General features: G+C 40.4%; 1 protein-coding gene across 1 annotated transcript; it reads right to left on the bottom strand.

The window, feature by feature from the left end:
• Positions 1-27570, bottom strand: LOC114412929 (nuclear pore complex protein NUP62-like). The gene is made up of 9 exons (XM_028377046.1): positions 25852-27570; positions 25418-25514; positions 15393-15471; positions 14662-14784; positions 14477-14554; positions 9380-9483; positions 2125-2212; positions 1952-2050; positions 1-400 (listed from the first exon to the last, which is right to left on the bottom strand). The coding sequence occupies exons 1-9, from the start codon at positions 27365-27367 to the stop codon at positions 308-310; spliced, it is 2277 nt and encodes a 758-aa protein (XP_028232847.1). The 5' UTR covers positions 27368-27570; the 3' UTR covers positions 1-307.
• Positions 27571-27600: the final 30 nt, after the last annotated feature.

Below are 27600 nucleotides of genomic sequence, written 5' to 3'. Positions count from 1 at the left end.
TTCAATAGCCCATCCAACTAACTGCCATTTTATTTCAATCATAGTTGAAGGTTGCTATTTTAAAATTGGTATTTCATTCTTTATCATTAAGGCTTCTCAATATTTCATTTCATAACGAGGTTTTTACTTCAATAGAAAAGTATAGAAGTAATATTGGGAAATTTAATAGAAAAGTTGAAGGTAACCAGTAACCATTCTAAAACTAAAACAGTTTCATCCCGAATCATAGGGGAGAAAAAAAAAATACAAAAATAGCCTGTTCATTCAAATGAAAATCTTCTAGGTGTATCTCCCCATTTTGAAAATATCAAGACATCCAGATTCCTGAACCTGTCAGTTCACGATCTGAAGCAGAACCTGGGTTAGCTAGCTTCTGAATACGGGAAGAAAATTCTTCGGCCTGAAGTGGATTGATCAAAGTCAGAACTTGCACAAGAAAGCAATAATCCAATTGAATGAAGTATGCAATATGCAGACTTTTATAGGATGTCCCCATACACTTTGCAGACTTTAAATATTAAACCTACATACAACACTTTCACAACAACTAATTTCTTTTACCCCTCTTCCCCTCTGAACAGCTATTTCAGTTCACCTAAGTAATAAACGGGAAAACCAGGTCATTAAGTATGGAAGTGAATGAAGAAATTCTACAATTCATATCCCTGAATAATTAGTATTCTCGCCCCTCCCATCTCATGGGGAAAACCTCCAGCAGCAAGGAATAGGACTGTTCAATTCGAACCAAACTGTGTTGAACTGTTCCAAACTGCAAATGCAGTTTGCCTGAACCGAACTGTCAAGCAATTCAGGTAAACTGAACCAAATTGTTTTAAAGGTGCATTGAACTGGACTTAACTGGTTCGAACTGAACTTTTGGGAACTCTTCCGAAGTGCACCAAACTATTTTTAAGGGGCCTTTTTATTGTAGAAAAATATATTTTATTATTTATTTTTGTTTTAGTTTGGCTTCTCATTTTTACATTGATTTGTGTTTGAATAAATAAGTAATGATTTTTTAGATGCTTGTGATTTTTCAAATTGCTATGAACAAAATATTAAAGATAAGTTCGAGCAGTTTTAAATTTAAGATCAACATATTTGAAAATTGCTTATGGAGGCCACACGTTACATTATTTGCTTTTAAGTGTTGCATCTTATTTGGCCAACTAATTGTCATATTTAGGTTGATCTACACGAGCCTAATATATATAAAAAAGGATGAAGAAACAAATGTGTGGCACGATTTCATTCTCCTAATTGGTGTGATCCTTGCTTTTCTCCGTGTAATGGGAAGGTACTGGGGAATATTGTATGTTGGAGTGGAGCGGGAGTTACTAACATGAGTGGAGCGGGATTTATTTTTCCAACTCTGATGAGTATCAGTCTGGAAGTTCACTGAATTGTTTTTTTTTTAGCAGTTCAGTTTTTTAAAACTGAGGGCGAGCCCTGGTGCAGCGGTAAAGTTGTGCCTTGGTGACTTGTTGGTCATGGGTTTGAATCCAGAAACAGCCTCTTTGCATATGCAAGGGTAAGGCTGCGTACAATATCCCTCCCTCATACCTTCGCATAGCGAAGAGCCTCTGGGCAATGGGGTACGAAGTTTTTCAGTTTTTTAAAACTGAACTGAAAAGATGGTTCAGTTCAATTTTATTTAAACAGTTCAGTTTTTTTTTTCAGTTTATTTTTGGTTCAGTTAACTATAGTTCAGTGCTGTTCAGTTTGTTTTGCCCACCCCGAGCAAGGAACAACATTTCCAGAGAACCACAATAACTTTGAAACACAAACACCCTTTTTCAATACCTCAAAAGAGTGCAAATTCTACAAACCGAGACTAAGCTCTAATATACTTGAAGCAAGTTAATCTTGATCCAATTTCTATGTAACATTCAGAAAATAGCTAAAATATTCCAATATACAAAAAATAGCACAATGAAAAATACAAACCTACCTTTTCATCTATCCACATCAAAGAAGTTAGTTGATTATTTAGAATTCGAACAACTGCATCTAATGGAGTCATTCCATCAAGGGTATCATGCTCTCCACCCTGAACAAAAACACCATTGTAAGAAAAATTTCTTGTTCTTTTATTAGAATGAAAAGGCAACTAACAACCAGTACCTGGTTCGAATTAAGGGATTGGATAATTGATTTGATTTGTTCAGTCATCTGCTCAAGTTCCCTTTCAATCAATTCAGATTGTTCATACCTGCAAATTAAGGTATTAGGAAAAAAAATGACAGAAAGCATCAGCAATTAAAGTGGGAAAAGGAGTTGAAATATAAACTCTAAATCTGATGATTTTCATACACGTGTAAAGTGGAAAACTTGAATTCATACGTAAATTCTTTAATTTTAGTATACAAAATTTAGTGTGATACAAATCTCTCTCCATTTCAAGGTCAGGGTAAACCACCAACCTCACTGAAGATTTGCAATGAAATTACAGATTACAGATAATCTATGAATAAGAATTCCAACATGCATGTTGAAGATATGATTTGATTAGGGAATTATCATTAGCTGATAATTAGGGATTATTGTCATTAATAGTCTTTATTATGCTTCCCTAAATTGTACTGTTATTCAATTATAAATAAGAGTATACATGTGTGATACAACACACAATTACGGTAAACCCTTCCTATATGGCATCAATAGATTTCTAGGTTTTTCGATCCCTTTCTCTTTTTTTCTTCCCTTCAGCCGCAGCCCCCCTTTTTTTGTCCCTTTAACAGTAACTGCGACCGCTGCGAGCTCTGCTGTGCCACCACCAAGCTGCCATTTCGCTAGTGTGAACCATCGATTGGAAGTGTCACCCTCCAGCGAACCCAATGCTGCCAGACTCCGGCGCATGAAGCCCACGCACCACTTGTTTCAGCATGTGATGCGTTTTTCCAGCGACCCTCCTGCCGTTCTTCTCCACCTCCGACAACCCAGTTTGGGTGCCGTTTGGCTACTGTTTGGTTGTTTCCACTGCTGTTTGGCATTGTTCTCATGGCTACCAAATCAGCATTGAGTTCCGTTGTGACATTTACCGCTGTTCCACTGATCCCGTGTGAAAAAATCACTAGGATAGCCAACTACAGCACCTGGGCAGCAGCCGTTTAGTTATGGTTCCAAGGCCAAGGCCATGCCGATCACTTGACAACAAAAAGTGATGGATGCTCCAACTACCAACCAAGCTCACTCGAAGCAAATTAATTCCTCTTTATGCAGCATCCTTTGGTTCTCTCTTGCCCCTAACCTCCAACCACAGTATCAGGCACCTATTATGATGTGTGGACCAAAGCTAAGAAAGTTTATTCTAATGATGTGCATCGCTTCTACAATGCACTCACCAGCCTAATGAACATTATGCTAGAGAAGATGGACATGTAGACAAACCTTGGTAGGCTTGATCGTTTAATTGTTGAATATTCCACTCCTAAGCCCTTTACTACTAATGCAGAGAACTTTTACAAACAATGCGAGCAGTTCTTCATGGTGGTTGCTCTTGTTGGACTCACATCAGACCTTGAGGCAGTTCGTAACCAGATTTTATCGAGTCCCACAGTTCCTACCTATGACTTAGTTCAGGAACAGTTGTTGCATCTCTCCATTTCACATACCTTTGGACCCTCTTCCACTTCTACCAAAGATTCCTCTGCCCTTATCTCCCACTCCTCTCATCGTGGAGAACATGGTATTCATTACCACTACTGCAAGAATAGGGGTCATGTTGAAGCAGACCGTCGCATCAAAGCTAGGAAATTATCTCAGTCAGTAATGTAGCCCAAGTCACCACTTCTACCTCGGATATTACTATCTCCGCTGCTAAATATAATGAACTTCTCCAACTTCGAGCAACCATCGAACTTGCATCACTTGTTACCGTTGTGGCTTAGTCTGGTAATCCTATAGCCTTTGTTTTTCAGTCTTCCTTTCTTGGACCTTGAATTTTTTTATTTCGGTGCCTTTGATCTTATGATTGACAACCAATCTCTTTTCTCTACCTTGACTTTTTCGGACACCTTGCCTTCTGTTACTCTTGCAGATGGCTCTCAGTTTAAAGTCTGAGGCATCAGATAAACACACCCTCTTCATCAACTTTCACTAAATTGTCTTATTTGTTTCTAGATATCCTTTTAATTTAATCTCTATTAGAAAACTTACCTGCACTCTTGATTTTTCTGTTCTATTTGTAATAATTTTGTTCTTGTACAAGATCGACGCACTGGATGAACAATTGGAGCAGGACATGAGTCTGGAGGATTATATCAGCTTATGCCTCCAGTTAATCTTGTGTCTCATGTATCTCCAGCTCTCACACATCAACACCTTGGGAACTCGAGTCTGGAAAAATTGCGTCTATTAGTTCCCAGTCTTTCTAATGTTAAGTCCTTTCGGTGCAAGTCATGTCAACTAGGTAAACATACTCGTATCAGTTATGGTTCTCGTGTCAACAAGTGTGTTGCGTTTGTCTTAGTTCACTTCGATATTTGGGGTCCCAGTCGAGCTTGTTCCACATTAGGATATTTTTATTTTGTCACATTTATAGACAATTTCTCTCATGTACTTGGGTTTTTCTAATGAATAATCGGCCTGATGTTTTTTCCACATTTATAGACAATTTCCCATCACAATTGGTTTGCATCAAGGGTCAACCCTTAGCCCCTACCTTTTTACCTTAATTCTGGATGTCCTCACGGAGCAAATCCAAGAGATAGCGCCGAGATGCATGTTTTTTGCAGATGACATAGTCCTCCTTGGAGAGTCGAGGGAGGAGTTGAATGAGAGGTTGAAAACTTGGAGACGAGCTCTAGAAACACATAGCTTTCGCCTAAGCAGAAGCAAATCGGAGTATATGGAATGTAAGTTCAACAAAAGTAGGAGGGTATCTAACTCAGAGGTGAAAATAGGAGACCATATTATCCCTCAAGTCACACGGTTTAAATATCTTGGGTCTGTAATACAGGATGATGGAGAAATTGAAGGGGATGTGAATCATCGCATTCAAGCAGGATGGATGAAATGGAGAAAAGCATCGGGGGTGTTATGTGATGCAAAGGTACCGATCAAGCTAAAGGGAAAGTTTTATCGGACTGCGGTAAGATCGGCGATTTTGTACGGAACAGAATGTTGGGCGGTCAAGAGCCAACATGAGACTAAAGTAGGTGTAGCGGAGATGAGGATGTTGCGGTGGATGTGTAGTAAGACTCGACAGGATAAAATTAGAAACGGAGCTATTAGAGAGAGGGTTGGAGTAGCGCCTATTGTAGAGAAGATGGTGGAAAATAGACTTAGGTGGTTTGGGCATGTAGAGAGAAGACCGGTAGACTCTGTAGTGAGGAGAGTAGACCAGATGGAGAGAAGGCAAACAATTCGAGGCAGAGGAAGACCCAAAAAGACTATAAGAGAGGTTATCAAGAAGGATCTCGAACTTAATGATTTGGATAGAAGTATGGTACTTGATAGAACATTATGGCGGAAGTTGATCCATGTAGCCGACCCCACCTAGTGGGATAAGACGTTGTTGTTGTTGTTGATAATGCAAAAGAATTTTGTCGTCCCAATTTAGTCCTTTTTAAACTCGCCGGGGATTCTTCATCAAACATCGTGTGCCCACACACAACAAAATGGTGTTGCAGAACGCAAAAACCATCACTTGGTGGAAATAGCTTGCACCCTTCTTCTTCACTATAATGTCCCACTTTGTTTTTGGGGAGATGCTCTTTTTACTGCTTGTCATCTGATTAACCGGATGCCTTCATCGATTCTAAATAATCAGATTCCTTATTGCATCTTAAATTCTATACAGGACCCTCATTCTGTTCACCTCCGTGTCTTCGGAAGTACATGTTTTGTCCATGATCACACTCCAAATAGAAATAAACTCTTTTCCAAGTCTCTAAACTGTATTTTTCTAGGTTACTCCCGCCTCTAGAAGAGTTATCGATGCTTCTCTCAACTTCAACAATATCTGGTCTCTGCTGATGTTACATTCTTTGAGACTTCCTTTCTTTTCTTCCACCGTTAAAGATGTCTCCCTCGAGGTTCCACATGTTGTTCCAGCACCTCCACGACTTACATACCATTGATGGACACAGGCACTACCAACAACGCCACCTATTGATCCTCCAGCATCATCTCCTGCTCCAAACATTAGTCCACCATCGTCGCCTGCACCTCAATTTCCCATTATCCTACACAAAGGTGTTTGGTCCACTCGTAATCCCAATCATTTATATGATTTTACTCTGACCGTTTATCTCCCTCCTATTAGTCTTTTATCTCTGCTTTGGATTATGTGACTACTCCAAAGTCTACAGGTGAAGCCATGGCTGACCACAATTGGCAACAGGGGATGCTAGCAGAAATGGCTGTGCTGGATGCCAATAACACATGGGAGCTGGTTCCCTTGCCTCCCTACAAATCCATTGGCTGACCACCTTCTTGCATGGTCAGTTGCAAGAAGAGGTGTACATGGATCAGCCACCCAGTTTTACAGCCTCTGGTGACTCCCGCCTTGTCTATAAGCTTCGGGGCTCACTCTGTGGCTTAAAGTAATCTCCCCGTGCCTAGTTTGGTCATTTCAGCTCCGCTCTGCTTGAGTTTGGTATGACTCGCTGTGAAACTGATCACTTAGTATTTTTCCTTCATTCTAAGTCTGGACTGTGTCTCTATCACATTGTATATGTTGATGACATCGTCATCATTGGCGATGACACTGTGGGGATCCTCTACCTCAAGTCTCACCTTCATAGTCAGTTTCAAACTAAGGACTTAGGCCCCCTTAGGTACTCCCTTGGCATCAAAGTTGCTCAATCCTCATCTGGCATTGTCATTTTCCAGTAGAAGTATGCCTTAGACATTTTGATCGAGATTAGTATGATTGATTGTCGCCTAAGCGATACTCCCATGGATCCTAATATGAAGCTTCTTCTGGGTCAGCAGGAGCCATTGAAAGACCCTAGAAGATATTGTCATCTAGTAGGCAGGCTTAATTACCTCATTGTCACTAGACCAGATATCACATTTGTAGTCAATGTGGTTAGCCAATTCATGAAGGAACCATGTGATAGTCATTGGAATGCTATGATATGTATCCTTCAATACTTCAAAAATGCACCAGGTTGCAGATTAATATATGGAGATAAAGGTAATGACAAAATTGTCTGCTATTCTGATGCTGACTGGGCAGGATCACCATCAAATAGGAGGTCCATTTCTGGATATTGTGTTATCATTGGAGGAAACTTGATCTCTTGGAGGAGCAAGAAGCAGTTAACAGTTGCTAGATCCAGTGCTGGCCAAGTATGGTGCTATGGCAGCAACTGCATCCGAGATTATGTGGCTTAGGCAACTTCAACAGCTAAAATTTGGAGACACTCAAGATACTAGACTGCTATGTGACAATCAAGTTACTCTCCACAATGCATCAAATCCGGTGTTCCATGAGCAGAATAAACACAGAAATTGACTATCGCTTTAGGAGAGAGAAGGTGCTATCAGGAGAAATCATCATTGGCTTTGTCAGCTCCGGTGACTAACTTGCAGATATGATTTGAGGGGGGGAGTGTTGAAGATATGATTCGATTACTATAATTAGGGAATTATCATTAGCTGATAATTAGGGATTATTGTCATCAATAAATAAGAATATTCATGTGATACAACACATAATTACAGTAAACCCTTTCTATAATTCAATCACAAGTCACAATTCACACAATAGTCATGAGTGCAAGGTTGACTAAGTGAGCCAATCATAGCTGGCAAAAAAATAAAAGGTCCGGCGTGCAAAAAATGTTCTGAATTTAATTTTAATATTGTAAAGGTGACTAAACATCAAAATTATCCAAATATAACTTAAAAAATACAACTGTTTTTTGTTATTGTTAGTGTCCTATTGGGGAATGTGGATTGAATTCTGAAATTCCACCAGGGGCCATCCCTAAAAACATAGTTCCATGAACTATCATATCATTTAATCTGTGACAGTTGCATTGATTTAAACAACACCTTTACTATAAGGCTATAACTGTTCTAAATCCTTATCATGTAGTAATTTATATTTCAGTAGACACCAAGAAAGACAAATTTGTATTCAGTAAGTAATCAGTAGCACAAAAGCAGTCAAAAGCTAATGATATTAATTAATGCAACTTGAATCAATTGACAGTAAGACAACAAAATCTGCCAGGTTAGTGATTTTGACAATCTGACCATTAATTTAAACTTACTTTATCGTGTTGATGTTGTAAGTCAAAATTTATAAAACTTAAACCAACAACTAAGCACATATAATCGAGCAGTTATATTTTCATTCATTCAAAAATTATAGCACACAAGTGGAAGGGAGATTCAAGTGGTAAGTATTCAGTGGGGAGCGCATACAAGCTGCTTTTGGGAGATTCCATAGATGAGAATCAAGATGGAGTTTTTAATGAGCTGTGGAATCTAAAGATCCCAAGCAAAGCATCCTTTTTTGCTTGGAGATTAATCAGGGACAGACTGCCAACAAAATCAAATTTGTGCAGGAGAAATATCGAAATCAATGACTCTCTGTGCCCATTCTGCAGAAACAATGAAGAGGATGCCGCCCATTTATTTTTCAACTGCAGCAAAATCCTTCCGGTTAGGTGGGAATCAATGTCTTTGTTAAACATTTCTGGTGTTTTTCTGCAAACTCCAAGACATCATTCCCTCCAACATGGTTTTGGGAGGCCTTCTGGAGTCAGGGCTCACAGATGGAAGATCTGGTGGATAGCTTTAACCTGGAGTACATGGCAGCATGGGAATGGGATAATTTTCTCAAATGATAGCTTCAATGGCAGTAATTTGAAAATTTGGAAAAGGGTTTGAAAGACATTTTAATCACTGGTCCAGTAATTTGAGAGAGGGATTTTGGAATCAGAGGAGGGAAGCATACATAGGATTTGGGTAGATTATAGTCAACAATATGGTAAGATTTATGGTTTTCTAATTCTAGTATTAAAGCCTGTATTAGGAAACCATATTTCTGCTAATCTCGGACATCAATTGTACTCTTTCAGTACCCCTGGTACTGTTTTATATATTATATTTTATCTTTGCTGATAAAAAAAAACTCATAGCACACATGGACTTTAACATAGTTTGTTGCAGTAGCAAAAAATGTTGGGTCATTATCATACATACGTTGTAGCTTTACAGTCATAGTTGTTCATGCTTTTATGAAATTAGGCATACAAGATTAATATGATAACTACGTAAAAAATAACTCAACTGTCACATATGCCAAAATCAAACCAGATTGAACTGACGATTGGATTCAATATGGCTAAGTAGGGTAAAAACTTAAATATAGAATATATTAAACCAAACCATCAGTGGACCCATCCAGATAACTCACATTGCATCTCTTGTAGATGCAGCTTCATCATCAAGGAGTAATCCACGCTCATCCTTGTAAATACATTCTGCTTCTTCCTCCATACTTTGTAAAGCCTTATCAACCTAATACAGGGGGTGACAATAAAAAGCCTCTATCACAATACGAAACACATTTCAAAAATGTTTTGTGAACCGTTTAATGCACACATCATTATGAACATTTTGATGGTGTTGAACATAAATTTTATATTTGATAATGAAAACCCAATTTGATAGCCCATAAAACAAAGTAAAATGAAATGACTATAATCATGTGGCTTCATCTATAATCTACAAATTAGATATTAAATCAAACCATATTTGTCAAAATCATGATTGAGATTGTCTAAACTTTCTGATTTTGAGTGCTGCTTCTGCTTGTCGGCTGATGCGAAAAGGCCATCTAGCGTTCCTGTTGGTTCTAGTGCTTTAGTAATTCTAGACTTCAAGAGCACTAGCTAGTGCTAGTGCTCGTTATTTTAGACATACGTATGTTCTTAAGTATAATTTTAAGTACATAGCAGGCAGGATCTTCCATATGTCCAAATATGGTGGATGGAGGAGTATAGATGAAGCATCTCATGGAAATAATGAGTCTATATGGTGGAGGGACCTAAAGGTAGCTTTTTACAACACACAGCAGGGTCACGATTTCAAGAATAGTACGCTGTGGAAGGTTGGATGCCGAGATAGGATCAAGTTTTGGGAAGATCAATGGCTAGATGGAGATGTGTCACTAGTAGCGAAGTATCCAAGATTATACGTAATTTCCTGCCAGCAAAATCAGATTATTCAGCAGATGGGAGGATACAAGGATTCAGAGTGGGAGTGGAAATTTTCATGGAGGCGATCACTATTTGATAATGAGATACCTTCGGCGGTTAGCTTCTTAAAGGATATCGAAAGTAAGTCTATCCAGATGCACAGAAGAGATGACTGGGTGTGGTTAGCAGATCCTAGTGGACATTACTCGGCGCAAAGTGCCTACAAATTACTAAGGGGAGAAGCAATAATGGGAATTCAGGACCAGGCTTTTGAGCAACTGTGGAAGTTAAAGGTGCCGACCAAAGTTCTAGTCTTTGCATGGAGATTACTAAGAGACAGGTTGCCAACTAAGAGTAATTTACATAGAAGACAGGTGGAGATAACCGATAGGAGTTGCCCATTTTGTAGGAGCATGGAGGAGGATGTGGGGCATCTATTTTTCCATTGCAGCAAAATAATTCCCATTTGGTGGGAATCTTTGTCTTGGATGAGCATTGCAGTAGCCTTACCGCAAAATCCAAGGCAGCATTTCCTACAACATGGATCAATAGAGGTGGCTGGGGTTAGGTCAAATAGGTGGAAATGGTGGTGGTTGGTGGTGACCTGGACAATATGGCAACAGAGGAATAAGTTAGTCTTTTCCAGTGTTCCTTTTGACAGCAACAAACTCAAGGACGACGCAGCTTTCTTAATCTGGACTTGGCTGAGAAATTTAGAGAAGGATTTCTCCACTCATTTTAATCAGTGGTCTAGCAATCTTAGAGCAGGGTTTATGTACTAGTAGAAGATGCAATTGTGGTTTAAGCTACATACTAATAGTGTAATAGGGGCCTGGTTTCGGTTCCTTTCCAGATTTAATCTAATCTGTTTAGGAACCAAATCTCAGAAACCAAACAGCTGTATTAAAGTACCTCTGGTACTCTTTTCATATATATGAATATATTTATCTTTGCTGATAAAAAAAAATATGTTCTTAAATATAATATAATATAATATATAGTATAATTTTACATAACAGGCAGGATCTTCCATCCTAGTGTTATCACATCTTATGTCTCTTTCTCCCTTGTCTGATGATCCGAAGGTATAAGATCTAAAATTTTGACAACCTTGAATAGAACTAACTAAATTCCTGAATCTATAAATTTCAATTTTAGGTCATAACCCTTAAGATTTATTTGCATTTATAAATTATAAATTTATGATATTGTTTCACTAGCTAACTGCCCAGGTTTTATTTAATTAGTGAGCAATGGTGCAATTGAATTTAATAACAGCTGCCTGCCTGTTGAGTCTGTGGCTCTGTGCAAACCGGAATTTATTATTTGATTATGTTTAGTTGCTTAGTTTACCAATAGTGATCATACTGTTTTTAAAATGATGCTTATTCTAGACACATACCAACATAAAGGAACATGTGGTATGCATTTCATTTAGATTGAAGTTAGGGGAAGAACCATTTTTTCAAAAGCTCTCAATAAAATTTTGATTGAAAGTTGCTTACTGAACACAAATAAGCTAAGTAGGGAGCTTTCAGGAGGAAGAGGTTAGAAAGGCCGTGTGGGACTGTGGGAGTGACAAAAGTCCAGGTCCAGATGGCCTTAACTTTAAATTCATCAAGAGTTTTTGGCATACCATGAAGTCTGATATCCTCCGCTTCTTGGACGTGTTTTATGCCAATGGCCGCTTCCCTAAGGGATGTAATGCGTCTTTCATAGCATTAATTCCTAAGAAGGCTGACCCGCAAGCTCTAAATGATTACAGGCCTATATCACTAATAGGCTGTGTCTACAAGATTGTGAGTAAGATGCTGGCCAACAGATTGAAGAAGGTGATGCCATTCATTATAGATGAACGGCAATCTGCATTTATAAGGGGCAGGCATTTGCTACATAGTGTCATTATAGCAAACGAAGTGGAGGAGGAAGCTAAGAGAAGTCAAAAACCGTGCCTTGTGTTTAAAGTTGACTATGAGAAGGCCTATGATTCAGTTTCGTGGGAATTTCTGAAATATATGTTGGTACGGTTGGGATTCTATCCTAAGTGGATTCATTGGATGGAGGGCTGCTTATCATCTGCGTCCGTCTCGATTTTGGTGAATGGGAGTCCATCAGCTGAATTTACCCCTCAAAGAGGCCTCAGACAAGGTGACCCGTTAGCTCTTCAATATTGCTGCTGAGGGTCTAAACGGTCTCATGAGACAAGCTGTGGAGAAAAATATCTTCAAAGGGTATTCAGTGGGGAGCCAAAACGTGAGCATCAGCTTGTTACAATATGCGGATGATACCATATTTTTTGGGGAGGCGTCAATGGAAAACATTAAGGCGATTAAATCTATTTTGAGGACCTTTGAACTTGTATCAGGTCTCAAAATAAACTTTGCAAAAAGCAGTTTTGGATCCATTGGTATGTCGGAAGCGTGGAAGCGGAATGCAGCTAAGTTCTTGAATTGTAGTATGTTGTCTATCCCTTTTGTTTACCTAGGGATCCCCATTGGGGATAACCCGAGAAGATGTCAGTTGTGGGACCCTATCCTTAAAAAGTGTGAGAGGAGACTAGCAAAATGGAAGCAGAGACACATATCGTTCGGGGGGAGAGTCACACTTATACAATCTGTTCTAACATCTATTCCCATATATTTTCTTTCATTTTTCAGGATTCCTAGAAGGGTGGTGGAAAGACTGGAGGGCATTCAGCGTAGATTCCTATGGGGAGGAGGCCCCGATCAAAACAAAATCGCTTGGGTCAAGTGGGAGACTGTTTGTCTTCCAAAAGAAAAAGGTGGGCTGGGAATCAAGGACATCAATAGTTTCAACCTTGCATTGCTCGGCAAATGGAAGTGGAGCTTATTCCAAAACCATTCAGACTTATGGGCTAGAGTGTTGGAGTCATAGTATGGTGGCTGGAGGAGCTTAGATGAAGCATCACGAGACTCTAATGATTCTATATGGTGGAGAGATTTGAAATTGGCTATCCATCATCCGCAACAAGAGCTGGTTCTTCATAATGGAATGGTGTGGAAGGTGGGGTGTGGTGAGCGATTCAAGTTCTGGGAGGATAGGTGGATTGATGGGGAGACAGCTTTAATAGCCAAATACCCGAGGCTTTATCTCAACTCATGTCAACAGAATCATTTCATTCAGCAAATGGGAGTCCTCAAAGACATAGGTTGGGAATGGGACTTCAAGTGGAGGAGACTTTTGTTCGACAGCGAGATACCCATGGCTGACTCATTTCTAAAGGACGTGGGAGGCATCCGAATCCAACCTAGCAGTCGGGATGAGTGGGTTTGGAAGCAGGACCCTACTGGCCAATACACTGTAAAAAGCGCTTATCTTGCATTGAGGGGAAATGTAATAGAGGGGGACGATACTGCAGATTTTGAAGTATAATGGAAACTAAGAATCCCTTCTAAAGCTGCAGTTTTTGTTTGAAGGCTACTTCGGGACAGATTGCCAACTAAGCTAAACTTGCGTAGGAGGAATGTGGAGATTAATGACCTTCATTGCCCATTTTGTAGGAGATCGGAGGAGGACGCAGCTCATCTTTTTTTCCACTGCAGCAGAATTACACCGATATGGGGGGAAGCTCTGTCTTGGGTGAACATGCTTAGTGTGTTCCCTCAGCACCCAAGGCAAAATTTCTCCCAACATATGATTGATTGGGTGGATGAAATTCGGGGTAATAGATGGAGGGTATGGTGGGTGGCTTTTACTTGGAACGTGTGGCAGTTGAGGAACAAGATCATATTTTCAAATGGCACCTTTGATGGAAACAAACTGTTGGAGGATACTTTATTCTTACTGTGGTCATGGCTTCGAAGTTGAGAAAGATTTCACAATTCACTATAATCAATGGTCCTCTAACCTTAGAGATGCTTTTGTTCTTAGTTGAGGGTAGAATTTATAGTGTAGCAGTAGCTGTATTTATCTATCTTCCAGTTTGGTTCCCTCCGAGACTGTTATGTAGTCTGTCTTGGGAACCATCCCACTGGATTCTTCTGTAATCATGGTACCTCTGGTACTTGGTTTATATTCATTTATATATATTATCTTTGCCGATAAAAAAAAAAAGCATGATGTAAAGTTGACATAGAAGCAACTTTCTAACCCTAAGGGAATAGTATGTTACATTGTTACCATTAGAACAAAGCAGAGTTAGTAGTCAGATAACAAGACAGAATGCTAATAAGCATAATACAAGCACAATATTTTATTAACACCCTACAATAAAAAAAAGAAATTATTTCCTAAAAAATACATGAATAAGAAGCTTGAAAACTATTAAGAAATAAACTGGTTTTTCAAAATACCTCCTGTTGATGAGTCTCTATCAACTCCAACTGCCGCTCCAAATTTGACTGTGTCTCAACTACTTTTGCCACTTCAATCTAAATTTATAACAGTATAAATAAGCTATAGAGCTAGGATTGCAAAAATTTAAGTCATTTGCATGTGAAAAATAATTTAAAATGTTTATCAGTATATGTAGAGAAACCTCAAGTCTCAATAAAACATCACGATTGTTCAAAATCCTCCGATCCCATTCAGCTATTGCATTTGCTTGTTTTTTAAATTTTCCAGTTCGCTCTTGCAACTCAGCATTCCACTCCTTGATAATCTACAGAAGATTATATGATTAGGAACAGGATAGAGAGAAATAGAGGAATATCCAATTCCAACACCAATGTCTTATCCTCCATGCTAAACCCTATTATAAAAGTGAATTACACAGTGGAGGTAATGTTGTTAGGGGTGTGTGCCGTAGAGCATGTTTGATTTAGCTTATGTTTTAGAGGAAAAAAAAATGATTTTCTCCCTAAAGCTTTCTCGGTATAACATTTTGATCACAAAACAAGCTATGTCGAACACAAAATAAGATAATTCAAACACACTTAAGTTATGGATTTGAACATATAATTTTGTATAGAAAAAGTAAAGTAAAGCTGTTTAAAATAAGTCCATATCATTGCCCCCCCCCCCCCCCCACCTATTCCCTAGTTTATTCTATATATTCCAGTATGTCATGCATTCATCACTAGGTTGTAGAAGCAATCATTTCCTTAGTATAATTCAATGAAAAGGCAGCTCAAGTCTTAACCAAGTAAACAAATTAAATTTTCTAAGCCAAATGAACTTATCAGTAATAGTCTTAATTAACTTACAGAGTCAGAATAAATAAAATAAGATGTAGGGAACATATAAAAGAATAGGGAACACATCAAGTACCTCCTCCACCGTTTTCCCTGTGATTTCAGATGGCAATTTTGGTGAAGCAGCAACTGAAGTGCTGACAGTTGAAGTAGTTCTATAGGACAAGCAGAAAAGAAAGTATCAAAAACACCTTCCTATGATTTAATGATGACTCTTAATGCATCCACATCTTAAAGCATAGGAATAAATAAATTACCGAAAACAATGTGATTTAACAAACATAAAGCAGGAAACTAGATGCAATGCAAAGTGAAACGAGTCTGATTAGTCCGACGAGTAGTGTTGAGCTGTAAATATTATGTATTAAATGTAAATAGTACAGCAAGTTTAAATCCCTTCAATTGAGAGATATTATTAATTAGGAGAAAATTGAGAAATACTAATGAGAAAATTGAGATATTTTCTGATTAGGAATGATTTGTTTCCTTTTTTGGAGGATTGTATCAGTCTTTAAATACCGTTGTAATTCCTCTTTGGAGAAGATATGGAAATCATCTTATTATCACATATTTCTAAATTTGTCTACAGCATCAGAAATCTAGATTATTCCTGGAGCTCTGGTCTCTGCTTCTTTTCCTACAGCTGTCATTGTTGTCTTTTTCTTCAATCTGTGCAGCGGCCTTCATTGCCATTTTTCTTCGCCAGTGTGCAACCTTCATGACTGCACATTTTTTCAATAGCATGTGCAACCTCCATTACTGCACATTTCAACAGCGTGTGCAGCATTTGTTATCAGCCTTCATTGCTGCTTTGTCTTTGCAGATCAGCCTTGGCTGCTGCCTTTCTCAATATTTTGCTCAAAATCTCAAGATACTGACCAAGACATAATGGAGAAATGTTGGAAGATGAGTGGCAAACCAGAAAGACCATCCTTCAGTGAGAGGATTCGATTGTGAAGAGATCAAAATATTGAAAGACCTATTTGTATAGGAGTATACTCCTATAATTTGTAACTCTTGAAAAACCTTTTGGATCTTTTTCTCTTGTTCTCTCAGGTACTCCTTGCATGAGGGTCTCGTATTGTGTCAACTCATGGATAATAGACTCAAGGCCCACAGACCATATGACACCATTATCACAACTCTTTCATTCATATAATCCATCCCCAAGCAATAGATAAATTATCGTTGCCAATGGTGCTTTAGCTACTGTTGTAGGTTTTAGAGATGTACAAATCTCCCCTACTCTCATCCTTAAAAATGTTCTCCATGTGCCAAAATTGTCAGCCAGCCTTATTTCCATTCAAAAACTAACCTATGACCTCAATTGCTCTGCCATTTTTCCCCCTCTTGCTGTGTTTTTCAGGAACAGGGCTCGGGGAAGAGGATTGGACTTGCTAAGGAAAGGAATGGGCTCTATTATATGGCCTCATGTCGAACCCAGAAAAATCAGATTATGTCTCTTTCGAGTACCTCAAAAGAGGATAATTTTTGGCTGTATCACTTCCTTTTGGGGCATCCATCATTTAATGTTTTGAAGATTATGTTTCCTCATCTATTTGAAGGGCTGAATATTTCTGAAACTCATTGCGAGGCTTGTGAATTAGCCAAACACACTCATGTATCTTTTCCAATCAACAATTAAAGAAGCTCCAGACCTTTCCAATTAATTCATAGTGATATATTATGGGATCCCTCCTCAGTACCCAATGTCTCTGGAGCTTGTTGGTTTATGTCTTTAATTGATGATTGCACTTGGGTCACTTGGCTTTATTTGCTGAAACAGAAATCTGATGTGAGCACTATCATTCCTATCTTTCACTCAATGATTCAAAATCAATTTGGGGTTACAATAAAAAGGTACAGGTCTGACAATGCAAGAGATTATCTCAACAAAACCTTATTCTCTTACTTAAGGCTTAATGGTCAATTTGGTCCCTACATTTTTAAAAGGTTCAATTTGGTCCTCAAATTTTTAAAAATGAATCAATTTGGTCCCCAAATTTTTAAAAGGTTCAATTTAGTCCTCATGTTTTTAAAAATGAATCAATTTGGTCTCTAAATTATTTTAAATGGTTCAATTTGGTCCTCATGTTCTTAAAAATTTGAGAACCAAATTATTTCATTTTTAAGAATTTGATGATCAAATTGATTCATTTTTAAGAACTTGAGGACCAAATTAAACCTTTTAAAAATTTGGGGACCAAATTGATTCATTTTTAAGAACTTGAGGACCAAACTAAACCTTTTTAAAATTTGGGGACCAAATTGATAATTAAGCCTTTACTTAACACAAGCCGAGCTCTTCTCTTTCAAGTTTCACGGGAAACTTCCAAAGTCTTATTGGGGAAACTTACGAAGTTTCAACCCAAACCAATAATTACATCTGAACCTGCCCCTAACTCAGAAATTGAACCAAATATGGACTCTCCCAAGGCAGCCATTGAAATACAAAAGAGGTACTTGATCCTACCCCACAAGGTGTTGCTCATGATTTCACAAGATTCAACAAGGTTTATTCAAGAAGAAACGCTGCTCCTGAACTGACACAAGTTCATGAATCTAACCCAAGTCCAGAACCTGAAAATGCAAACAGAACTGAACCGACAAATAAGGACCTTCTCAAGGAATATTATTCCCATGAACACATTTGATCGGAGAAATGAGTAGAGAGAGAAACACTGGGTGGGGGAGAGATAGGTATAGAGGAAAGAGAGTGAGCCCCGGGGAGGAAACCCGACAGGTCTTCGCTGGTAACAGAGGAAAAGCCCAGCAACACTATGCTGTGACAAATTGGAGGGATAGCAGGGATATCACATCCTTCTACTTCACTCGTTTTGGAGATGATATTACAGAAAAGGATTTATGGTACCACTTCAAGAAATGGGGGGACGTCAGGGAAATCTTCATACCAAATCGAAGGAATTACAATGGCAGAAGGTATGGATTTGTTAGATTCAAAGGAATACGAGACACACAACACACGGCAAGGCAGCTGGATAAGATTGTAATAGGTGGGCTGAAGCTATATGTCAATGTCCCTAAGTATGGAAGGGAGAAGCCAAGGAAGGAAGATACAGGAAGCAAATCGCTGAATCAAAAAGTAAAGCCTCAAATAGAGGGTAATCGCGCCAGACAAGAAGACCACACAGCACCAGTATCCTACCTGGATGCGTTAACACATACCAACTAGGTACCGAGGCATCGAACAGTCCCCAACAGTCTACCATATAGTCATGGACCCTCAACTTCCTCGATTCACATCAACATCAGGCCAGAAGACACAAATTGGCTGGAAGATGCGTGGATAGGGAAATTAAAAAATCCAGCCATTTTCGAGACACTAGAGGATGAGGTATGGTGGTGGATAGGGATGGACTTAAAGCCCAAATACATAGGAGACGACCAAGTCTTACTCTTCGGCCTTACTGACGAGGTCGCCGAGCAAATCATGAAGGACGGAACGGACGGAGACACACCGTTATTCTATTCCATGGAGAGATGGAGCCCGAAGGTAAAAGTAGGGAGTAGGCTGACCTGGGTTCATGTGTGGAGAATTCCATTGCAAGCTTGGAGCGTGAAACATATTCAGAAGATGATGGCAGTAATGGGGGATATGGTTGACTTGGACGACGATGTGGAGGATAAACGGCGCTTGGACAAAGCAAAGGTGCTCATCAAGACCCCATGGCGGCCGATGATACAACACACCATCAACGTAGTCATTCGTGGTGAAACTTTCAAGGTACATGTAGCTGAAGAGTTCGGGGGCGTATGCCGTGACCATAACGAGCACAAACGAATCATAGGAGGATCGTCGGAGGAGATCAACTCCGACGACATCCACCTGGACTGCAACACACTCGCCTCGCCGGAAAAGGGGTGTTTCGAGGAGCTTCAGCACCGTCAAAAGGGGGACTGGTCGGGGATGAAGGAAATCGAAAACCAGTGGACAACTGGTTTACCCACGGGTCGAAGCAATTGCACATACCCACTGGGTATGGACGAAAATTGGAGGACGTTAGGCGGAAACCAGCAACAATCCGAGGTGGGTCAGCAAGATACCCAAAGGGGGAAAGCAACGGTCACCGACAATGGTGACTCTGCAACCAAACACTAGTAACCACAGCGCGTGGATGACTCTAAAGCTGTGACAGGGATTCAGAATTTTCACCGAAATGGAAATGTGGAGAAGGGGGGAACTAACGGGACAGCTAACCCAATGCATGCAAGTGATGAGTCTATAGGTGATGATAGCTGGCAGCCATGTGACAAATTTAAAAACAAAGAAAGAGAGGTAGACAGAGTACAAATATTCACGGAGCAGGATAATGAGGGTATTAATGGGTCAGCTAAAGGGATGGGCCTCAGTCCAGAACAACAGGTTTTGCTATTTCACACCCCCAACGGAAAAGAACACAACATGGGCCTCAATTCTGGAAACAGCAAGGCAGAAGGGGAAAATGGATGGCAGGTTTACTCAAGAAGAAGGAGGGGCCAAAAGAAATCCCATTGGGGCCTTTATGATCCAACATCAGATATTGATATGCAGGGTGATATTCCACAGATTCAGTCCACACAATACATGGCACAACAAGGGATACATCATAGTGATGGCCAGGTTCACAGCAAAGAAACAGCTGACTACGATGGTGGTATAGCTACAAACTCAGAATCCGAAAGTCAACACAATCAAGAGGCAACTTATATATGGAGTAAGGCTAAACAATTGGGGGTTTCAGGAGGGGAGGACCACAAAATAATCTTTGAAAAAAATTAATCAGATGGAAGAAAGAGATAAGACAGAAGTGGAAAGGAGGGGAGACAATGTAAGGAGTTAATGAATATAGTCTCATACAATGTCAGGGGCTTGGGGAGGGGTGTAAAATGGGCAGCCATTAGAAGATTGAGAAAGATGGAGGCTGTAGATATGTTGTGTCTTCAAGAAACAAAAAAAGAAGTCATCGACAATGCTTTGTGCCAGGCGCTTTGGGGGGATGCAGAAGTGTCATGGGAGATGCAGCCTGCTACAAACACAGCAAGTGGTATATTATGCATGTGGTGTGAGAAATCCTTCAAGCTTCAGAGAAAAGTTACTGGAAATGGCTTTATACTATTGGTGGGAGAGTGGACCAGAGAAGAGCAGCAAGTCAATATAGTCACCATCTATTCACCTTGCGATATCCATAATAAAAGACTTTTATGGGGCTCTGTGAGGCAGCTAAAAGAAGCAGCACCTGGGGGGCTGTGGTGTATCCTGGGAGATTTCAACTCAATCAGGGACACGAATGAGAGATTCGGGTGTGGCCAAAGACCATCCACAAATAGCAGCATGACTGAATTCAACGAATGGATAGATGATATGGAGGTTTTAGAGATACCTTGCGTGGGCAAAAAGTTTACTTGGTACAGATCTAATGGTGCTTCAAGGAGCAGATTGGACAGGTTCCTAGTATTCCCGGAAAGGCTTGGAAGATGGCCTGCAAGCTTCCAGACTACTCTTGCTAGGAATTTCTCAAATCATTGTCCAATTCTCCTGCAATCCAAGGCTGTTGACTGGGGTTCTAAACCTTTTAGGGTTTTGGATTGTTGGTTATCAGACAATTCCTTCATGGAACTTGTTCATCAATGTTGGACATCTCATCAACAACCTGGCTGGGGCGGATATGTGCTCAAAGAAAAATTCAAGAGATTAAAACAAAGGATGAAGACTTGGAACAAGGAGAAGTATGGTGACACTTTTACAAAGTTCAAGAAAATAGAGTTGGAATTAAATAAATTGGAGGAAGATACAATCCACAAACAATTATCTTCACAGGAAGAGACAAAGAGGAAACAATTACAGGAAGCTCTATGGCAAGCGGCCCAAGCTCATGAATCTTTGTTGCGGCAGAAAGCAAGATCAAGATGGATCAAGGAGGGTGATTGCAATTCACGCTATTTCCACCTTCTGATGAGTGCTAACCGCATGAATAATTCTATCAAAGGGGTCATGCTTGATGGAACATGGATAGATGAACCACAAAAGGTGAAGGAGGAGGTCCGGGATTTCTTTTCACAAAGATTCCAGGAACCTAATTACAGTAGACCTAGGTTGGATGGTATTAATTTCCAGACCATCAGCCAACATCAGAACAATATCCTGGTGCTTTCTTTTCAGGAGGAGGAAGTGAGGCAAGCTATTTGGGATTGTGGGAGTGAGCGGTGCCCGGGGCCTAATGGCTTCAATTTTAAGTTCATAAAGAAGTTCTGGCACTTGTTCAAACCCGATATCCTTCGCTTTTTGGACGAATTTCATGCCAACGGTGTCTTCCCTAGGGGTTGTAATGCATCCTTCTTAGCATTAATCCCCAAGGTGCTTGATCCTCACACCTTGAATGATTACCGGCCTATCTCCCTTATAGGTTGCATGTACAAGATTGAGGCGAAATTGTTGGCTAAAAGATTGAAGGTGGTAATGCCATTTATTATTAATGAGACTCAATCTGTTTTCATTGAAGGGAGACATTTACTTCATAGTGCACTCATAGCAAACGAGGTGATAGATGAGGCCAAGAGGAGCAACAAATCATGCCTCGTTTTCAAAGTGGATTATGAAAAGGCATATGATTCGGTTTCATGGAATTTTCTGATGTATATGATGAGGAGAATGGATTTCAGTCCGAAATGGATAAAGAGGATTGAAGGGTGTGTCAAATCTTCATCTATTTTTGTTTTAGTGAATGGTAGCCCAATAGCTGAGTTCATACCGCAAAGGGGTCTTAGGCAAGGAAACCCATTGGCACCTTTTTTATTCAATATTGCGCCTGAAGGTTTGAATGGTTTGATGAGGAGAGCAGTGGAGGAAAATCTGTACAAGCCCTTCCTAGTTGGTGCAAATGGAGTGCCCATCAGCATCTTACAGTATGCTGATGACACGATCTTTTTTGGGGAAGCAGCCAAGGAGAATGTAGAAGCTATTAAGGTGATCCTTAGGTCATTTGAGTTGGTTTCTGGTTTAAGGATCAACTTCGCTAAGAGCTGTTTTGGTGCTTTTGGAGTGACAGATCAATGGAAGCAAGAGGCGGCCAATTATTTGCATTGTAGTTTGCTGGCTTTTCCGTTTGTATATCTGGGTATACCCATAGGGGCCAACCCGAGGCGATGTCACATGTGGGACTCGATTATCCATAAATGTGAGAGAAAGTTATCAAAATGGAAGCAAAGGCACATTTCATTTGGGGGGAGAGTGACATTAATAAAGTCAGTACTAACATCAATACCTATTTATTTCTTTTCTTTTTTCAGGGTGCCTCAATCAGTGGTGGATAAGCTAGTGAAAATACAGCTGTACATTCATATGGGGAGGAGGGTCTGACCAAAAAAAGATTTTGTGGATTAGATGGGAGAAGGTGTGCCTACCGAAAGAAAGGGGAGGGCTTGGTATCAAGGACATCAACACTTTCAACATGGCTCTACTAGGCAAATGGAAGTGGCATCTCTTACAAAACCAAGGAGAGCTTTGGGCTAAAGTATTGGAATCAAGATATGGCGGGTGGAGGGGTTTGGATGATGAAGCAAGGGCAGCCAACAAATCAACTTGGTGGAGGGATTTAAAAAAGACTACACAACAATCATATCAAGGGAGGGCTATCCAATCTGGATTTAGATGGAAGGTAGGAGCTGGAGACAGAATCAAATTTTGGGAGGATAGATGGCTATGTCAGGAGACATCTCTAGCAGAAAAATACCCTCGACTTTACAGCATATCATTACAGCAACAGCAGACTATCCGGCAAATGGGATCTCACACGGACAATAGGTGGGAGTGGCACTTTATATGGAGAAGACCTTTGTTCGACTGCGAAATTGAAGCAGCTGTCAACTTCCTAGGAGAGGTTCAAGACAGGAATATTCAGCAGCAGGGAGAGGATGCATGGGAGTGGATATGTCACCAATCAGGCGCATATTCTACCCATAGTGCCTATCAGCTATTATGGGAGGGGCAAGCAGCTGGTAGTAAGGAGGAGGGCTTTGTGGAGTTATGGAAGCTGAAGATCCCTAGTAGGATTGCTGTATTTGCCTGGAGATTATTTTCAGATAGACTACCTACAAAGAAAATTTTGCAGAGGAGACAAGTGCAGATCATGGACTCGTCATGCCCTTTTTGTGGCTGTTCGGAGGAAGAGGTATCCCATCTATTTTTTCATTGCTTGAAAATACAACCTATATGGTGGGAAACTATGGCTGGGGTGAACATTAAAAGTGCGCTCCCGGCAAATCTGATACATCATTTCCTCCAACACTCATATGTACAGGTGGATGGTATAAGGATTAAGAGGTGGCAAAGCTGGTGGATGGCTGTAGTTTGGTCAATTTGGCAGATGCGAAATAGTATTATATTCTCCAATGCATCCTTCAATGTCAACAAACTGTTAGAGGATGCTATATTCTTAATCTGGTCGTGGCTAAGAAACTTGGAGAAAGATTTCAATATTCAGTTTTATGAATGGTTGAGTCAAATCCGGCAAGGTTTTTTGTATCAGTAGTGGGTAGTTTCGATTGCATTTCTAGCAGATGTATTACTATGTAGCCATAATATGGTTCCTAAACAAACTATATTAGTTTCTCTATGGAACCATGTGTATGGTAACCTACCTACCTATGTACATAGTACCTCTGGTACTTCTTTCTCATTAATATATATACTATTATCTTTGCTGATAAAAAAAAAACGGACCTTCTCAGCACTACAAGTGATCTTGACCTTCCCATTGATATTAGAAAAGGCATTAGAAGCTGTACTAAAAAGCCTCTTTATCCTTTATCTAATTATGTGTCTCTTGATCGATTATCCACTAACCATAAAAGGTTCATTGTATGCTTGAATTCTATAGATGTCCTAACTAATTCATTGGGAAGCTTATATACCTTGCTCACACTCGACCAGACATTGTGTATCCAGTTAGTGTCATCAGTCAACTTAAGCATCTTCCAAGGGAATCTCACCTTCAAGCTGCATACAGAATTTTAAACTATTTGAAGGGAAGCCCTGGAAAGGGAATCCTATTTAGAAAGAGTGAAAAATTAAATCTCAAAGCCTATACAGATGCAAATTATGCAAGCTCTTTGATTGATAGGAGGTCAACATCCGGGTATTGTACTTTCCTCGGAGGAAACTTGGTCACATGGCTAGATCATCTGCAGAATCAGAATTCAGGTCAATTGTCCAAAGATTATGCGAACTTCTATGGCTAAAGTGTGTATTCTAAATGATTTGAGGGTTGAATTGGAAGGTCCCATGAAGCTTTATTGTTACAACAAGTCAGCAATTAACATTGCTCATAATCCTATACAGCAACAGCATGAAAGGACAAACATGAAATTGATAGACACTTTATCAAGGAATAATAGGAAGAAGGCATGGTTTGTACAACTTATGCTCCATCCGGACAGCAAGTAGCTTGATGTGTTGACTAAGGGACTGAGTAGGCTCCAAATTTCATGATCTAGTCAATAAGCTGGGAATGGAAGACATCTATTCCTCAGATTAAGGAGGGAGTTGTTGGGCTGTAAATATTATGTATCAAATGTAAATAGTATAGCAAGTTCAAATCCCTTAAATTGAGGAAAACTAATTAGGAGAAAATTGAAATGATTTCTGATTATGAATGATTTGTTTCCTTTTTCGGAGAATTGTATCAGTATTTAAATACCTGTGTAACTCCTCTTAGGAGAACATATGGAAATCATCTTATTACCACATATTTCTAAATTTCTCTACAAGTAGCAAACTAACAATCGGTTATAAGGTGCAACTTGGAAACACCAAAGTACATGTGACAATGTATCCTACAACTGAAAACTGTGAGGGGAAAACAAAATAAAGGAACATTCAAAATGCAAATAAGTTTTTTATTTTTTTTATGAAAGGTATAATGTGCATGTTTTTAATGAAATTAGCAATGATACAATATCAATAAAACATATTATACATGCATAAACTTAAAATAAAATTGAGAGCGAGATAAAAAGGGGTGAACAATACAGAATAAAGAAATATTTTAACTACATTTACTAAACAGAAATACTTGAACTATGACCATTAAAATGTATACATACCCACTAGTGGAAGCCACAACAAGAGCGGATGATGTCTGAGTTGCACTAGTGCTGGAACTCAAAATTGCTGGAGCAGTAGAAGTTGAAGTGCTAACCCCTGCAGAATCAGTTATCCAGTGAAGGGCAATTAATGCAACAATCAACAGAAATTCTACCACAAAAGAAAAATCAACTTCCAAGAAAAGAGAAGACAACTGTAAAACATTTGAAACTTGATTTAGGAGCAAAATCATCTGCCTTAGCAGTTTTTTTCAATGTTAAAAAGAAAACCTCCTACATTTCATCCATACATCAAAATGATTGGAAAGCAAATATCTTCATAGATAAAATCATCACAGAATCTCCATTATAACAATAAAACAGGCCAGACACCTCAAAAACATAGCAGCGAAAATGATTTACATAGATATTTCTATTCAAACAGCATAACTCACCAAATGCAGAAGCAGTAACACTAGAAACTGCCGGCGTTGACGACTTATTCGCAAAGGAAAACCCAGTCCCAAAAGAAGCAGCGGACGCCGTGCTTCCAACACCAAATCCTGCAAAAGATGATCCTCCGCTGGCAGAAGCAGCAGCACCAGTAGAAGCAGCAGGAGTCGCAGAAGCACTCGCGGCGACAGAAGATGGGGCAGTAGCACCAAATGCAGGCAGAGAAGGCGACAAGGTAGTGCTACCAGTAACCACGGTGGAAGCCATGGTGGTCGTCACCGTCGAGAACAGCGGTGCCGAAGACGTGGTGAACGAAAAAGCAGAACCCGAAGAGGGCTTCGAAGCCGGTGTACCAGAAACTGTGGAAGCAGCAGAAGAAGCCAAAGCCGAAGCCGAAGCTGCATTGGGGAACCCAAAAGAGGGATGAGAAGCGAGGGAGAATCCCGAAGAGCTAGACGGCGTCGTTGTAGCGGCTGGAGTAGACGGCTTTGCAAACCCTGAAAACGACGTCGTTGAGGCCGAGGACGAAGAAGCTCCAGTGGTAGCAAATGCACCCGAGAACAAAGGAGAGGTAGTTGCAGCTGAAGAAGGAGAAGCACTCAACGATGCTCCAAAGGCAGAAGTTGAGGCAGAGGCAGTACTACTACCTCCAAACGGCGTCGTTGCGGCTGAGGATGCTCCTCCAAACAACGGTGCGGCAGAAGAAGATGCTCCAAAGGCTGAAGTTGAGGCAGAGGCAGTACTACTATTTCCAAACGGCGTCGTTGTTGCAGAAGCTGTTCCGCCAAATCCGAATAGTGTCGATGAAGAGGACGTTCCACCAAACGGCGTCGTTGAAGCTGAGGACGCCACTCCAAACGGCGTCGTTGAAGTTGAGGACGCTGCACCAAACGGCGTCGCTGAAGCAGAAGACGCTCCTCCGAACAGAGTCGTGGATGTTGTTGTGGCCGTTGAGGAAGCTGCGCCAAACGGCGTCGTAGGAGCAGAGGGCGTTCCACCAAATGGAGTGGTGGTTGAGGCTGAGGACCCTGCTCCAAACGGCGTCGTTGAAGCTGAGGAAGTTCCACCAAATAGAGTGGTGGAAGCAGAGGACCCTGCTCCAAACAGATTCGTAGAAACCGGGGACGCTGCTGCTCCAAATGGCGTCGTCGAGACAGAGGGCGTTCCACCAAAAGGCGACGCGGCGGAGGACACTGCTGCCCCAAACGGCGCCGTTACGGCACCGAAAATTGAAGAACCGGTGGCGCCGGATGCGGGTGCGGGAGAGGAAGAGGAGGCCAAGGAGAAGGAGGGTGCAGAAGAAGAAGAAGCAAAGGAGAAAGAAAGAGGGGATGGAGAAGAGGACGCGGCGGATGTAGGGTTTGTGCTGAAGAGAGAGGAGGATCCGAATGAGAAAGCGGGGGTGGAGCCAAGTGAGAACGGGGAAGACGAAGAAGAAGCGGAACCGGAAGAAGAAGGGTTTGTGAAGGAGAATGCAGAAGATTGGGATGAAGAGGATCCGAAGGAGAAACCCGACATTGTTGCGCGTGATTGGAGTGAGTGAGGAGCGTCTTTCGTTTTCAAAAAAGAGGGGTAGGGGTTTTCAGTGGATTGTTTTGCTTTACCCCGCTGTCTCACTAATTTCAAAGGATTTGGATGCTTCTGTTAAAATATCTTAACTGTTCATTATTACCTAATCCACGGGTGAAAACACTGCGTTAACTAAATTAACTCTAGGCAATGAACAGAACCACAGCGGCGAACTCTTGAGA

Source organism: Glycine soja, chromosome 1 (genome assembly GCF_004193775.1).
Source record: "Glycine soja cultivar W05 chromosome 1, ASM419377v2, whole genome shotgun sequence".
Taxonomy (NCBI): Eukaryota; Viridiplantae; Streptophyta; class Magnoliopsida; order Fabales; family Fabaceae; genus Glycine; species Glycine soja.
Note: the sequence above shows the minus strand (reverse complement) of the source record. Positions and strands in the feature narration are given on the sequence as shown.

Excerpts from the sequence above, each read along its gene's own strand:
- LOC114412929 (XM_028377046.1), bottom strand. The coding sequence starts at position 27,367 with ATGTCGGGTTTCTCCTTCGGATCCTCTTCATCCCAATCTTCTGCATTC. Across the intron at positions 9,484-14,476 it reads TAGAGACTCATCAACAGGAG|GTTGATAAGGCTTTACAAAG; the intron begins GTATTTTGAAAA and ends CCCCTGTATTAG. Across the intron at positions 401-1,951 it reads TGATGTGGATAGATGAAAAG|GCCGAAGAATTTTCTTCCCG; the intron begins GTAGGTTTGTAT and ends AATCCACTTCAG.